At 41.6% G+C, this 16,559-nt stretch overlaps 1 protein-coding gene across 8 annotated transcripts in view; it reads left to right on the top strand.

Annotated features, from left to right (window-relative positions):
• Window positions 1-16,559, top strand: part of ARMH3 (armadillo like helical domain containing 3) — a 169,716-nt gene that overhangs the window by 58,093 nt on the left and 95,064 nt on the right. For all 8 annotated transcript variants that reach the window (XM_049696927.1, XM_049696932.1, XM_049696930.1 and 5 more), the window contains 3 exons: window positions 410-479; window positions 1,508-1,568; window positions 3,100-3,188. In XM_049696927.1, coding sequence (XP_049552884.1) covers window positions 410-479; window positions 1,508-1,568; window positions 3,100-3,188 — 220 coding nt within the window. The remainder of the gene's footprint in view (window positions 1-409; window positions 480-1,507; window positions 1,569-3,099; window positions 3,189-16,559) is intronic.

Below are 16,559 nucleotides of genomic sequence, written 5' to 3'. Positions count from 1 at the left end.
TGCTGGGTCTTCGTTGCTGCGCACGGGCTTTCTCTAGTTGCGGTGAGCGGGGGCTACTCTTTGTTGCGGTGTGCGGGCTTCTCACTGTGGTGCCCTCTCTTGTTGCGGAGCACGGGCTCTAGGCACGCGGGCTTCAGTAGTTGTGGCACACAGGCTCAGTAGTTGTGGCTCACGGGCTCTAGAGCGCAGGCTCAGTAGTTGTGGTGCACGGGCTTAGTAGCTCCGCGGCATGTGGGATCTTCCCGGACCAGGGCTTGAACCCGTGTCCCCTGCATTGGCAGGCAGATTCTTAACCACTGCACCACCAGGGAAGCCCCCAGTAGTGATTTTATTTGCATGAAAAACATGATGGTAAGCCATTGGATGTTAGTTCAGATGTCTACTAGTTTCATTTCTTTTTTATGTGAAGCCTATGAGACACAGGAAGAAGGCAGCAGACAAGAACCTTCCCTGCCGTCCTTTGGTATGTGCAGTACTGGGTGAGTATCATCAAAATTGGCATGTTTCTGGGCCAGCGATAGGTTTTCATGATTAAGATGAGGGATAGATCCTGGTTGATGTGCGCTTCCTCCTCAGAGAAGAAGTTACTGGTTATGTTTCTTCCCTGGCCTAAGAAACCATGTTTCTTGTTGAGTTTGGTAAAGCAATCCCAAGGAGTATAATGCTCAATTAAAGGGTGCTCTTGTTCAAAGAAAAAGATCTTTGTAGGGAGACAAATGTCTAAGTCTAACCTTGATACATGATTTAAATTTGTAAACTGTCTTACACTTGATCAAGATTTCAAATTCTTCCCTCCCTTTCTTGGTCCAAATTGTGTGTCAGCTGACCAGGAGGCTTAAAGTTCAAGGTTCAGACATATAAAACTTCCTCTGAGTAAATTAAGCTGAGAGGAGGCTGACAGAGCTGACAGCTAAGGGGCTGTATTGTAGGTAATTTAATCTGCCCAGAATTCTACATTTTCCTCAGGTAAATGATCTGAACTCTTAATTCCATTTCACCTGGGTATTCAGCCCTACCTCCTAAATCTACTTGATTTTAGAAACAATAATTAAGACTATATAATATTAAGCCTCTATTGACCCAAAGCTCCTCAGACCATTTCAGTCAATACCTGTCAAACTGAGTGTGATAGGAAGACGAGATAGACTGACATAGCTTTAGAGTTTGAGTCTGGTTACACGGATGTGATCCATAGTTTTTTTCTCTGCTTGCCTCATCACTTGGTTCTCAGAATATGATTTCCTTCTGGCATTTTGCATTAGTGTCATGGTATGAAATATCTGTACAATGAAATCTCCCTTGTATCTGAGTTTATTGGCAGGTCAAAGTATCCTTCTGGAAGTAGGAGAGAACTAATTTTCTTTTTACCTTACAAGTGGCAGGTGGTGAAAGTGTTGCAAAAAGTGCCTTATATAAAATAAAGTGCACTGAGAAGGTTTTTTTCCCAGCCCAAAGGCAAGCAATGAATTTCATTCTGATTGATCTAATTTTTCTTTTTCCCATTCAGACCTGATGGTAGAGTTTATTGTAACACACATGATGAAGGAGTTTCCTATGGATCTCTATGTGTAAGTACCGTGGTTCATTTAATGTGTGCAAATCTGTTTTATAGAATGGAGTGATGGGAAGTTTAATAGTCACAAAATTTTTATGTACACTTCAGGAAAAGCACATTTATGTGCGGAGAAGTGTCAGGGAGTGTTTTATGGCCTGTTTTATACATTTTTCCAGAAGGGGGGAAAAGTACAAACTATGTATCTTCATTATCACTTTTAGGCACACTGCATGAAGAACAGGGCTGATGCGTTGAAGCAGTGATCATAGCTGACTCCTGTATCCAAGGATATGGAATACTAGCAGACCACTTAGTCATCCCTGGGCTTTGGCATCAAAGGAGTCAGCAGTATTTAAAAGATATGGAAAGGCCAGAGGGATAGATCTTTTGGTTCATTCTTAGCCTACATTGTACTAGCCACATAGTCAGAACTCTGCTAGCTAGGCAGATTATGTATATAGTGGCCAGGCTGGGAGATTCCTGCCTCCTGAGGAGATCTGATTGTCTGTCACAATTCTTTACAACCAGTATAACTAGAGATGACTGAAAATCTTCATATTTTAATAAAGTTTAAGCCTTTAGGCTTTCTCTCTTCTTTGGTATTTCAGCATTCTTCTTATCATCAGTGCCTAACAGCTGTGCCATGTTAGTGTGATCTCAAATATATGTATTATCTTTATTCCTTAAAATGCATCTGAATTCAATCTGACAACAGAATTAGTACCTCCACTTTTTTGAGTAAGAGGAAGTTTGGTGCACAGCAAGCTTAGTGTACCTCATTCCAATGCTAGGCCTGGGATCTAGGGAGATATGAAAGATTTTACTCTGACTAGAGTAGATCTCCAGCTTTTTAGACTGTTTGTAGGCTACATATTTTTGGTTTCCTAGATATGAAATAATGATACAAATTTTACTTTTAGGTAAGTAGGTTGTGGTTTGCATTTTTCCATATCTTTTGGGTGTTTAAAAGTTAGTCTGAAAAAAAAAAAAAGTTAGTCTGATCCTTTATTTCAACTCAAAGACCATGAAAAGCTGCTTTTTTTTTTTTATATTTTTAGTTGTTTTTTTTTTTTTTGCCGTACGCGGGCCTCTCGCTGTTGTGGCCTCTCCCGTTGCGGAGCACAGGCTCCGGATGCGCAGGCTCAGTGGCCATGGCTCATGGGCCCAGCCTCTCCGCGGCATGTGGGATCTTCCCAGACCAGGGCACGAACCCATGTTCCCTGCATCGGCAGGCGGACTCTCAACCACTGCGCCACCAGGGAAGCCCTATTTTTAGTTTTTTAAGGAACCTCCATACTGTTCTCCATAGTGGCTGTATCAATTTACATTCCCACCAACAGTGCAAGAGGGTTCCCTTTTTGGGCAGGGGGGATTTATCTACCAGAAAGCTGCAGGTAGAAGTTCATTTCTTTCCCAGGTGTACAGATTCATATCCAGTGTCTTTTGTGGCCTTAGCAAAAGCTGCCTCATTAAAGAAAGGGTATCTGTGGTGAGTTGCACCATATTTTTAGGCTTATTCCAGTTTTTCTCTTTTTCTCTTACAGGCGCTGCATTCAGGTAGTACATAAACTACTTTGCTATCAGAAGAAGTGTAGAGTACGCCTGCATTATACCTGGCGGGAGCTCTGGTCAGGTAACTTTCTCTTTTGAATTCATCCTCTTTTCCTATATCTTTTTTTTTTTTTTTTAACAAATTTATTTATTTATTTGTGGCTGCACTGGGTCTTCGTCATTGCACATGGGCTTTCTCTAGTTGCGGCGAGCGGGCTTCTCATTGCAGTGGCTTCTCTTGTTGCAGATCACAGGCTCTAGGCGCGTGGGCTTCTGTAGTTGTGGCATGCGGGCTCCTTAGTTGTGGCTCATGGGCCCTAGAGCGCAGGCTCAGTAGTTGTGGCGCACGGGCTTAGTTGCTCTGAAGCATGTGGGATCTTCCCAGACCAGGGCTCAAACCCGTGTCCCCTGCATTGGCAGGTGGATTCCTAACCACTGCACCACCAGGGAAGCCCCTTCCTATATCTTTTATGAACCCCTAGGCCTGGGCACAAGCTGAATTTTTTTAAAAAACTTTTTAGTTTGTTTAGGATGCTTCTATTTTCAACTCTTCTTTTTGTCATTTCAGCCTTGTTCTAATCCAAACCTGGCCATGTCACATACCATTATTTCATACTTTCTGTCTTGTTCCTTCTCCTCCCTGTAATTTTTGTCAGCTGGTAGAAACAAATATTTGAGTTCCATTGATTCTTCCAATGGGGAGTCAGTACAAACTTGGATTCTCCCTTGGTTCCATTTGGTAGCAGCATATGGACTATAGGGAGGCTTCTGTGTGTTTCCTCAGGATGAGTAATCTCAGGAGGAATGTCTTAGGGAGAGGAGGTGGGGAGGGGGTGGAGAGATGGGGGGAATCCTGTTCTTTGTGTTATATCTGGCATTATTACTGTTTACAGACAGTGTCAATTTTACCACTCCTCCTGTGCCAGAGACAAAAACAGCAAATTAGTGTTTACTTTTGTCTTTGTATCCATTTGGTAGCTCAGTAAAGTCACTCCACCCCTGTAGGAGGGAAGTGGCTCTTCTCTAAGGGTACAATTAATGCTGGCTTGCCACCCATTTCTTTTGTGCAACTAAATTGGAGGTTTCAGAAAAGCAGAGGAGACATTTTTCCTGAGGCATTTGCTTGCTGATAGGTCCTGTGGCTTTTGTGACCTGATGGTACAATAAAGTCTTCTCCAGATGATTATAGTGGTAAATTGTTGCCCCACCCTTGGGAGAGCTTCTCTGTATTCTGAGCAGACAAGGGTGTGTTAGTGTCAGAGGCTTTATGAGAAATGGGTCAGTAACCCCACACCCTCCCATGGAATTCATCTCACTTGTTGTGACACATGGTTTCCTCCCAACCCAATTTGGCTTTCTAAATTTAGTCCTTCATAATGTAAAGTAGAGATCTTTAATTAATGGATTAGCAAGTTTTTTGCAGTTACTGCCTATGGTGGTGAAGGGGGAGTAGGAGAATAACAGTAAGTGGCAATAGTGGCATTTTGATATTTTAGGAGAAGAGTATGATTATGTGAGAGTTTGAAATTGAGGGAATGTCAGAAGAGCTAAAGAGAGATCAAAAGAGATTGAAATGACTAAAGTTAGTAGAATTTCTTAGGTCAGAACAGTGCTTTTTAATATTAAGGACTATTTGGTTGCCTATGGATAGTTGTATGATTATTAGGTTCTAAAAATTTAGGATTAAAGAGAAAACAAAAATGATGCAAATCTCTGGATATTGGTATAATTGTAGGACTTACAGCAAGTACAAATGGTTTATGTCTATAACTGGGATGAAGTTATGCATTGTACTAAAGAGTTGGTGGTAGTTATTATTTCTGCCTGCCTTTGATCCTCTTCTGGTTTTATTTTCTATTTAATTCTATTTTCTTTTCTTTCTATGCTAGCCACCCTGTCTCTGGCCCCTGGGATCTCTCTGGCTTTTCTCCTATCCTCTTCATCTGTTGTCCTCTTCCTCATTGTCCTGTCGTTGCCTTTTCCATTGCATTCTCCCATTCACTCTGGTCTGTCTCCCTGGGGCCCAGGGCTTTCCATTATTCTCCTACCACCACCTTGCATTCTGTCCTTTGTGCTATTGTTGTCATACATTTTACTTTTACATATGTCATGAACCCCAAGATACATTTCTGTCATTTTTATTTAAAGAGGCAATTATCTTTTAAAGAGATAAAAAAGTGTCTTTTATATTTATCTTTTCTGGATCTTAGCATTCACTAACCTAGCTAGAAAACTATGAGGCAAGAGACCATTCTTTATCCTACGTTGGTCAGTTGACTTTATTTCTTTGAGTACTTTATGTCGTGTTCAGCTCTATGTATAATTATTTGCTATCTTGGGACTTCCCTGGCAGTCCAGTGGTTACGACTTTGCCTTCCAATGAAGGGAGTGCGGGTTCGATCCCTGGTTGGGGAGCTAAGATCCCACATGCCTCCGAGCCAAAAAACCAAAACATAAAAAAAAACAAAACCTAAAACATTAAAAAAAACCCAGAAGCAACATTGTAACAAATTCAGTAAAGACTTAAAAAAAAATTATTTGCCACCTCAAGACTGACTGATTGGCATTCTAAGGCCCTTGATACTTTGAGAAGAGGTGTATATGAGTGTCATTGATGAGAGTTGGATGGCTGCTTTTTCCTAAGGCATAGGCATTTGTACTAGAGTTCTTTGCCAAGTGAGGTTAGCTCCTTTTCCTACGTAGACTGGGTGAGCCCTCCTGGAACCTGTCTCCCTGTGTTCATACATGGAGTATATACAGTGAGATGCAGAGCAGCAGGTGTTAAGGAAAGCTGCAAAATACTAGGCTACATCTGATGCATCAGAGCCTATAGTAATGTATAATATTGCAGTCAGTGAATATAAATGTGGCTGTGGAGGACCCACCCACTCCTTGGCTGGTACTGCCCCTCATATGTTGGCTTGCCCGTGTTTTCACTCTTTCTTTGCCTTCTAGACTTATGGATTTGAGGGAGGTGTGTGAAACTCATCATGGCAAATATGCTTATGCGTACAGATGCTTGCCCATACATGTGCTGCAAACAATTAGTTGAATTATACTTATAAATAAAACTGGTAGGGCATGTGTTGTTAGATAAGACACACGGGAGACCTAGGGTGTCTAGGAAGCAGTGGACTGGGGTGCAGATGCCTTTTGTTATTTGGAATGGGGGCGTTTAGTCTCACTGCACTTTGAGTGGTGATTTTTATTCTTATACTGTTTGACTACAGTAGCTCTTTGTTATTGGGGAGGTAGCCAGAGGTCCCCCTCCAAATTCCCATATGGAATTCTCAGGCTTGGTTTTATGGATGAGGAGGAGCCAGCTGTATTAGTTGGGGGTTTAATCCTGCCTGATATGTTGGTTTTATAGATATAATCCGTGACCTACTCCCTGCTGCCACTGTCTATTTATATGATGCCTGTCACCATGGTATCTGAGTACGTGCAGAAATATATTTAGACTAACCTCAACTTGAATATAGAAAGGAAGAAGTCTTGCCTTTCTCATTGCCCTATTTTCAGCAGTCACTATTTTCCACCAAGTTAAGGAAAGTTCAAAAGCTCTTCTCTGACCTCTAGGCTACCCAGATCTCCTATTTTGAGTAAAAGGTTAGGTTTTAAAACTCTCCTCTGATAAGACAGGAGAGTTGAGTCAGATAACTGAGTTTTAGGGTAAGATCCTAGTGAAATAGTTCTTTACCTTGGAGAATATAATGAAAGATATGATCTTTGCATCCAGAAAAATGTCCATTTGCACATACATATTTTGCATATAATTTCAGAGAGTTCATGGACTTTCTTCTGAAGCCCATCCATGTTCCCATGTTAAGAATCCTGTCTTAATTTTAGGTTCCATGGCCTCCCAATTCTGTTTTCACAGAACATCTTAGTACTTGGTTAAATAGTTTTTCTTTATTTACTGACTGTGCTGCATTCCTCCTGGGAACTTTAGCTTAGTATTTTCTCTCAACTTCTGGAGGCTAAAGACCTTGTTAGTCACTATGTTTTGTTTCCTACACAGGAAACAAAAACACTATGTGTGTTTCCTATACATTCCTGCAGAACTTTGGGCTTCTATTTGAGCATATCACATTGTTTTGCTAGGTTTGCATATGTCTGTACAATGATTTGCTTAAATATCTATCTTTCCTCTTAAAAAAAATTCCTGGAGGGCAGGGCCTGTGTTTTAATCATTGTTTTATTCCTAGCACACTACTTGGCTTGTAATAGGGGCTCAGAAGACATTTGAATGAATAAATGAATGGATGCATGGGTATGTAGAATTTCCATTAATGATGAATCAGCATTCTCTTAAAGCAGCACAATGTTGTGTTTGGATCTCAAAAAAAAATTAGGATATTTGTTGTCATGTATCTTTTTCTTTCTTTTTAACATCTTTATTGGAGTATAATTGCTTTACAATGTTATGTCAGTTTCTGCTGTATAACGAAGTGAATCAGCTCTATGTATACATATATCCCCATATCTCCTCCCTCTTGCATCTCCCTCCCACCCTCCCTATTTCACCCCTCTAGGTGGTCACAAAGCACAGAGCTGATCTCCCTGTGCTATGCAGCTGCTTCCCACTAGCTATCTATCTTACATTTGGTAGTGTGTATATGTCAGTGCTACTCTCTCACTTCTTCCCACCTTTTGTGGGTTTTTTTTTTTTTTTGCGGTACACGGGCCTCTCACTGTTGTGGCCTCTCCCGTTGCGGAGCACAGGCTCCGGACGCGCAGGCCCAGCGGCCATGGCTCACGGGCCCAGCCGCTCTGCAGCATGTGGGATCTTCCCGGACTGGGGCACGAACCCATGTACCCTGCACTGGCAGGTGGACTCTCAACCACTGCGCCACCAGGGAAGCCCCTTCCCACCTTTTTATTTGAGTTGTTGTTGTAAAAGGGAGCAGTGATAATTTCTCTTTCCTTTGTCTCTTTCTTCCTTACCTACAGATAGATGGATTGCTTTTAACCAAGTGAAAATGGAAACTTAGATGGTTTCTAAGCCATTAACCAACCAATGAGCAGAATGTTTAGAGGGAAGCATGTAGTTGTTAGAGAGGGAAATACTTGAACAGAACTTCATGGAGTCAGCTTATTTTACTTCCACTGCAGGCAGAAGGGGCATTGGGGAGGCAGCCTGCATTTAAATAGTGTAGCTTTCCACAGTCTGAAAACATGGGTTGATTTAAAGGCAGGTTTATATTGGTGTTTTATATTTGACAATTTATCTATGGCTCACAGTCCTTACCCTTTCCCTCTGCTGCATCCCTGGGTGATAAGTCATTATTTTTATCACCATTTGTTGGAGAATGTATAGAAGGATAAGTGACTTGCTAAGGATCATGGAACAAGACACTAAACAGAGTCATGATTAGAACTTCGAGTTTCTGACTCCTAAGCTCAGAAGCAGACCACTAGGCAACATTTGCCTCCCTGCAGAAAGAGGGGCCCCCAAAGCCCCCAAAACAATCTGTTCAGCTTTACTGTGCTAAACAGCATCCAAAGCATTCACAGCTTTGTGAAAAAGAGAGAAACTGTACATGGCCTGACCTTTCAGATACCTACTGGGAAAAATAGAAAACCCAGAGGGTGTCACAACTTTCTGGATCCAGCTGGCACTCTCATCACTGACAGAAGCCTATGATTTCATGGTTAGGTACACCTTGAGACTGGGAATTGAGAACCTTTCATTGGGAGCTTGTTATACTGTAGTTGTTTTTATACAGGATTGAAAATTATCAAGAGAAAGACTGACCTGAGCTGTAGATTTCTTTGGCAGTTCTTGAATAGGTATAGCTTTGACAGATTGCCAACCCCTCCTGATTTGGGGAGACTATCCTTTGAGTTTTTAATTGTCTGCTTCTTTTAGTTTAGTTACTTTTTTAAACTTTTTATTTTGATATAATTATAGACTCACAGGAAGTTGCAAAAATAGTACAGAGAGTTCTTGTACCCTTCACCCAGCTTCCTCCAATGGTGATATCTTATATAACTCTATAATATTGTTTCTTTTAGTTTTGAAGAGGGTATCCAGGTGGGAAAGAACATGGCAGTAAACAGAGTATATGGGAAGAGGAATTTTGGCAGCTGTTATTGCTATTTTGTTCTTAAAATTGCTTTTTAAATTGTTCTTCCTATTTCCCCCAAATTTTCTCTGATTTGGGGGAATATGTTACAAGATGTATTCTAGGCTTGGTGTGCCTAATTAAGACTGCTCTAGCTTCCATGTGCAAAAACATGGAGGCTTCTTTCTTCTGTGGATAATCAGTTCCTCTCAAAATTAGAATGTTCTAATATAGGGTCATTAGAAGGTATTTCTCTCTTTTCATAATTTTGTTATAAAGATTCTGTATAGCAGTGTACAAAGCCCCAGGATTGAAAAAGAATGCCAGGAAACCATTTTTTCCTTCAAATCATCACATTTGGCTAAATCCAAAATTTATACTATTTTGAATCTTTCTCTTAGAAACTTGGCAAAAGCAAAAGATAAGAATTTCCAACAAGTTTAGCTTGTTAGAGGGAGAAAAAGATTCCCACCTAAAAGCCCCTTAAAAGAGTGAGAAATCTCTGTTCTTTTCTCTGCACATGAAGGCACTTCCTATCCAGAGAAATGTCACCTCTCATAGGCCCATTAGCATCTTGTCAACTAAAAGAGGCAGAGGAAAGAATAGTTGTACTTTTGTTGCTCTGTCTGTACTGGTTGTATAGGAAAGTATCATTTGGTTTCATAAGGTATCGTTCCCTGGATCTCAAGTGAGCAGGACAAGTCTGTTAGTGGTTTTCCCTAAAACCACTTTCTTGGTTTAACCAAGAAATTAAAGTTCTTGGTTCTACATCAGATGGCTCCACTGAGACATGGTCTCATTGACTACTGGATTTCTTCAAGGGTGATTATAGACTACCTTTCAATTGGGCAATGTTGGAAAAAATAAGCAGGTGGTATAGGGCCCTAGAAGAAGCCAGTAGCTTCTGAGCATGCTTCGTTAGAGGCAGCTGCACAGGAATGAGGTGTATGGGATCTTGCATTTCTGAGTCTAAGTTCCATATGGGAACTTTCACATAAAAACTCATTTTCATGGTAAAGAGGGTGGGTGGTAATTCTGAGGATTGCAGTGTCCCCAAGTAAAGGGGGAATTGGAGATAGTTGAGAATTTTATTTTCTCTTTTAGCAGATACACTTTAACAGCAAGGAAAATGGTAAGACAGAACCTAACTTCCATTTAAAGAAAGGATTTGTTCTTTTTTCCAGTTCATCTCAAGGGGTGTGGAGCCTTTAGACAGTGCAGTTTGTTGACGTACTGACTTATTATTGTGCTAAAATACACATAACATAAAATTTACCATCTTAACCGTTTTTAAGTGTATGTTCAATGGTATTAAATACATTCACACTGTAATGCAGCCATCACCACCATCGTTCCCCATAAATCTTTTCATCTTGTAAAACTGAAACTATTCTGTCTTTATGATTTTGACTACTCTAAGTACTCCATGTAAGTGGAATCATACAGTATTTGCCTTTTTGTGACTGGCTTATTTTACTTATAATGTCCTCAAGGTTCAAGAAATCAGATTCTCCCCCTTCCTGCAGATTTAGCTATTTTTTTGTTATTATAATTATTTTTTGCTGCACTGCGCGGCTTGTGGGATCTTAGTTTCCTGACCAGGGATTGAACCCAAGCCCTTGGCAGTGAAAGCGCGGAGTCCTAACCACTGGACCACCAGCGAATTCCCTGTTGTTTTGTTTTCGATTGTAGGCTGTCTCTGTGCTGAGGATCAGCCTGAGGTGTAAACTTAATGTTTTCTTAGGTCTCTTCTGAGCCTTTTCTTGGGCATGTGCAGTCACTCTCTAATTTTCCCTGAATATGCAGTTGTTTCTGAATGTCCTAGTTTTTTTTACTTCTGAATGCCTTCTTGGTTAATGTTTATATTATCCTAGTATTTACCTTTTTTTTTTAAATTGAGGTATAGTTGATTTACAATGTTGTGTTAGTTTCTGCTGTACAGCAAAGTGATTCAGTTATACATATGTATATTTTTTTCCATTATGGTTTATCACAGGATATCGAATATAGTTCCCTGTGCTATACAGTAGGACCTTGTTGTTTATCCATTCTATATATCATAGTTTGCATCTGCTAACCCCAAACTCCCAATCTGTCCCTCCCTTACTCCCTCCGCCCCCGCCTTGGCAACCACAAATCTGTTCTCTAGGTCTGTGAGTCTGTTTCTGTTTCTTAGATAGGTTCATTTGTGTCGAATATTCTAGTTTTTAATGTCTGGCTCCTGAAAGGGGAAAAGCAAAAAATGAAGGTGGGGAAAAAGGGGCACTAGCCCCTTAAATCTGGAAGTCACTTATCAGGAGGGGGAAGGGCTTGCAACAATGAGGGGAGGTGCAACAAAAATGGCTGCCGACCTCTTTGTCTGCACCTCTGTGATTAGAAGCAGCAATCAGTGATCATAGCACAGATCCCCAGTATTTGGAAGACAGGGCCCTTTTTGCCCACCCTATCTCCTGTAAGCTGTGTGCAAGCTGCTTCAGAAACAGGTGCACAGCTGCTTACCACAGGCCTGGGATTGGGTGATAGGTAGCTGCTAACGTACTAAGAGTTGAAATTGACCAAAATGAACCAAATTTACCATCCAAGTTTTCCTCTGGAAGTTGCAAACCTTCATCAGAGGTCAGAGTTCTAAAATAGTTACATCAGACAGATTCTGCCAGTGCAGTTATTGCCTAGGTGGGAAGAGAGATTCCTGGTGTTTCATGCTTTGCCACCTTCCCAGAATCCTCCCACTGGATATACTAACTTTTGTGCTCTGTTCACCTGGAGAGGCTCATAGCATACAGCCAAAGCCATTTCATTTTCTTGTTTGATTCATTGGTCTCTGTTTCAGTGAGGTGCTTGGGTTTGCAGCCAGACAGTTGCCTGTATTCTGAGAAGCCACCTAGTGTATTTTTAAATTATTCTGCTGGTAAGTGTTGGTTTCTGAGTCTTTCCTGTGCCACTTGGCTGACCGGCAATGAGCCTGCTGATTGCTGGCAATGTCCCTGAGTAATTGGTGATTTTGTCCAGAGATGCTAGAATTGGCTAGAGTTTATAGTGCCTCTGGGGTTTTGGAGGCATTGACTTGTTACACTAGTGCTATTTCTAGCCTGTCATTTGAGTTCTTCTACCTCTCTCCTAAGCAAGTGAGGAGCTAAATATTTCTCTTCTGTCAGTCACTGTGAAATTATCCATATCCCCTAATGATCGGGTTTTGACCTGGGATCTGTGGCATCTCATCCTAGCTCCATGCCAGGCCACAAAATAGGGCCTAGTTGAGTCCTGTCTTTGCTTTCTATCTCTTTCTCTTCATAGCATGTAAAAGCTGTTCAAACAGACAGCTCTCTCTGACCCGATTCTTTGGAGACATTTATTTGTGCTCTGCTGGAGGCTCTGTGTCTCCTTCCTGTTTTTAATCTTATTTAAATGTCATTCACTTGGTTTTGTAATTAAACCTCCCCTCTGCTTCTCTGAGACAGGCGCTGAGCTACCACTTAATTGTATCTTCCTGTGGTTGGCTTGTTCCTCTCTGCACCTGGTTTACTTCAATGTCTGGGACAGGTTTTAGTTCTGGAGAAGTTCCCATATCCATTATTCATTCCACTCTCCTACACGGCAACATGGTTTGCTGCTTACTACTTGCTACCTTCTTTTCCTCCCCTTGAATTCAAAGCAGGATAGGAAAAAGTCTGGGAAAGTCCTCATTGTGTTTCCTTTTTCGGGCTGAATAATATTCGAATGTATGTATATACCACATTTTGTTTATCTATTCATGTGTCAACGGATTCTTGTATTGCTTCCACCTTTTGGCTATTGTGAATAATGCTGTTATGAATACTGATGCACGAATACTTGAGTCCTTGCTTTCAACCTCTTGTTTTTGAGAGTGTGCAGGTTAAAGTGTCTTAGGTCAGTGGAGTGAAATCCTGAGACGCTTACAAGAGAGATGGACTTGAACTTACATGATTTTTCTTTTGGTCACTTGGATGTGTGAGGGGCTGATTAAGTGGAGTTCTGACTAAAGTTATGGTTTTGGGTGGTAAATATAGGTATTGGCCCTAGATAGCTTGCTCCCGCACACTCTACAAATGTTTGTTTTTAAAGATTTATTATTTATTTACTTATTATTTATGGCTTCGTCAGGTCTTAGTTGTGGCACGTCAGATCTTCGTTGAGGCATGCGGGATCTTTTCGTTGCAACGCGTGGGCTTTTCTCTAGTTGTGGCGTGCGGGTTTTTCCTTCTCTAGCTGTGGCGCAAGGGCTCCAGGGCGAGTGGGCTCTGTAGTTGTGGTGCGCCAGCTCAGTAGTTGTGGCGTGCGGGCTTAGTTGCCCCTGCGGCATGTGGGATCGTAGTTCCCTGATCAGGGATTGAACCCGAGTCCCCTGCATTGTAAGGTGGATTCCTTACCACTGCTCCACCAGGGAAGTCCCAACAAGAGTTTTTTTTAATTGAAGTTTAGGAGGAACCAGTACAGTTTCATAGACCTCAGCAGGGGGAGTTCATGGACCTTCTTCTTGGTATGTTGCCCTTAATGTAATCAACTAGTATGTGGCTTTGGGTAACTTATTTAATCTTTCTGAATTTCAGTTTGGTTATCTGTTAATTGGGACCACTAATACCTACTTCATTGGATAATTAATAGGATTCAGTGAGAGTGATGTACTTTAAGTGCTTTACATGATGCCTAGCATCTAGCAAACACCTAATAAATGTTACCTCCCTTGCCATTTATGACTTTTGTGTTTCTCCCTTTGAAAAGAGATGAGAATACAGTTTGGGGGAGGTGATTTCTGTAGTTAAGTGTCTCTTTTTAAGGTGTCAGGTGGAGCACAGTAGAAAAGAGGAAGGTTTGAGATACAGTTGTCTCTCCATATCTGCATCCACAGATTCAACCAACCATGGATCAAAAATATTTGAAAAGAAAATTCCAGAAAGTTCCAAAAAGCAAAACTTGAATTTGCTGCATGCTGGCAACTATTTACATAGCATTTACATTATATTAGATATTATAAGTAATCTATAGAGATGATTTAAATTATACAGGAAGATGTGTGTAGGTTACACTGCAAATACTACATCATTTTATTTATTTATTTATTTTTTTGTGATATGCGGGCCTCTCACTGTTGTGGCCTCTCCTGTTGTGGAGCACAGGCTCCGGACGCGCAGGCTCAGCGGCCATGGCTCACGGGCCCAGCTGCTCCGTGGCATGTGGGATCCTCCCGGACCGGGACACGAACTCGTGTCCCCTACATCGGCAGGCGGACTCTCAACCACTGCGCCACCAGGGAAGCCTACATCATTTTATATAAAGGACTTGAGCATCTATGGAGTTTGGTATCTGTGGAGGGTCCTGGAAACAATCTCCACGCCCCATCCCCCTATCCCTGCTCCCCATCCCCCCATCCCCGCTGTGGATACCGAGGGACCGCTGTACTTTGTGTGAGCTTCTGACACAGTTATTGACTTGTAGTTGTTGTCATTCAGCAGAAAGATGTGATGCATTTCTCTATATGATATATCTATCTGGCATTGGTGTTTTGGGACAGCCTACTCCTGGGACTATGAAGGATGGGGGCCAATGAGAATTGTCTGTTAAGACCTGGAAGGTCTCAACCACCAAGCTTGTCATCTGAAAATATTCTGCAGTAAGCTGTGCCATTCTGGTTTTTTTTTTTTAAATTAATTAATTAATTAATTTTTGGCTGCATTGGGTCTTTGTTGCTGCGTGTGGGCTTTCTCTAGTTGTGGCGGACAGGGACTACTCTTTGTTGCGGTGCATAGGCTGCTCATTGCGGTGGCTTCTCTTGTTGCTGAGCACGGGCTCTAGGCACGTGGGCTTCAGTAGTTGTGGTGCACGGGTTCAGTAGTTGTGGCTCGAGGGCTCTAGAGTGCAGGCTCAGTAGTTGTGGCGCACGGGCTTAGTTGCTCCGCGGCATGTGGGATCTTCCCGGACCAGGGCTCGAATCCGTGTTCCCTGCATTGGCAGGCAGATTCTTAACCACTGCACCACCAGGGAAGTCCCTGTGCCATTCTGTTTTGTGGATGAGTAGCCATTGCTCACCTAATGGGCAAAACTGTTTACACAGTAATGGGTTTCTATAACATAGGCCCTTTTTCTTTGGAAATCTCTCAGACTAAGGATCATGTCTTTGGTGAGGAAGAGCTTGTGTTAGTCCCTTCTCCCCTGCTTCCTTTTAAAACTATTATTTAAAAATTAGAAACATGGTAAACCAAAGGGTTAAATTAAAAAGAAAAAAAAAGCATATCCTGCCCCTCTTATCTTCACAATGACTACAACATGTATTGTACTTGATACCAAACTCTTATAGACATATGACTAATTAACAATACTACGTTTATACAACCAACCCCTTATCTTTTGTAGTTATCTTAACTCTTCCCTCTATGTACTGTTACTTCTGTGACAGTTTAGTTGGTTATGTGCCCAGATGGCACCAAGTGGACAAGTGGATCAAGGGCAGTTTTCTAAAAATGTGTGTGTGTGGAGAGTGGTGAGCCAGGAGTCAGCCAACATGAGCTCTGTGCTACTTGTGTGTTGGCACCGAGTACCAGATCTCTGCTGTCCTTGAACCTGCCCCTGGCCCAAGGCTATTCTCTGGCCTGCAGTTAAACCCTGTTCATAGCATTATACCATAATAGCTTATGAATAAGCCTGGATATTAATTGTTTATACTCATGTTTTTTGTTTGTTTGTTTCAGTTCTGATTTTGCATAAAGAAGGGAGATCTTGTCTCCATTTGAAGTCCAGATCTGATCATATTCCATCTTCAGTACATAATTTTGAAGGAGGCAACCCTGAGTGAGGGAAATAGGAACAGTTTTAGTTGACATTTATTATTATTTTTTAAAGATACTAGAGAGGAAGCAGAAACAGAAAGGGAGATAGAGGTGTGTGAAAGGTGAGATTTAAAGGAGGGAGATAAGAGCTGATGTAGAGGGCCTGCTGAGGCAGTTTATGCTGAGAAAAGCTACTGGGTGTGTTTTAGTGTTGAGAGTGAGTAGAAGAAAGGTAATAATGAGGTGTTAAACATCTTTACTCTAATAAGTAGTTGAAGACCAAGAAAAGGAGGGGATCAAATACATGAAAATAACCTTGGAGCAGCCAGTAGGTGGAGAAAGTTATATAAACCAGTCTAGAGAAGTGTTGGTAACAGTATAGTCAGGAAGTCTAAGCACACCATTTATACGTAAGCTTCCTTCCCTTTAACATTTGACTGCATCTAGCACCTTTATTTGTTTAATCTTATGTTAATGGAATGGTAGAAAGAACACTAACCAGGAGACCAGGATCTAGTCCCTGCCTAGTCACTAACTAGTTGGCGTGGTGGTGGGGGGTTGTTTTTGAATCCAAAAAATGAAGGAGTTGGATTAAATGACCTC

The sequence above is a fragment of the Orcinus orca genome, chromosome 14, assembly GCF_937001465.1.
Source record: "Orcinus orca chromosome 14, mOrcOrc1.1, whole genome shotgun sequence".
NCBI classification, from domain to species: Eukaryota; Metazoa; Chordata; class Mammalia; order Artiodactyla; family Delphinidae; genus Orcinus; species Orcinus orca.
The sequence above is the reverse complement of the archived record's forward strand: the minus strand, read 5'-3'. Positions and strand labels throughout refer to the sequence as shown.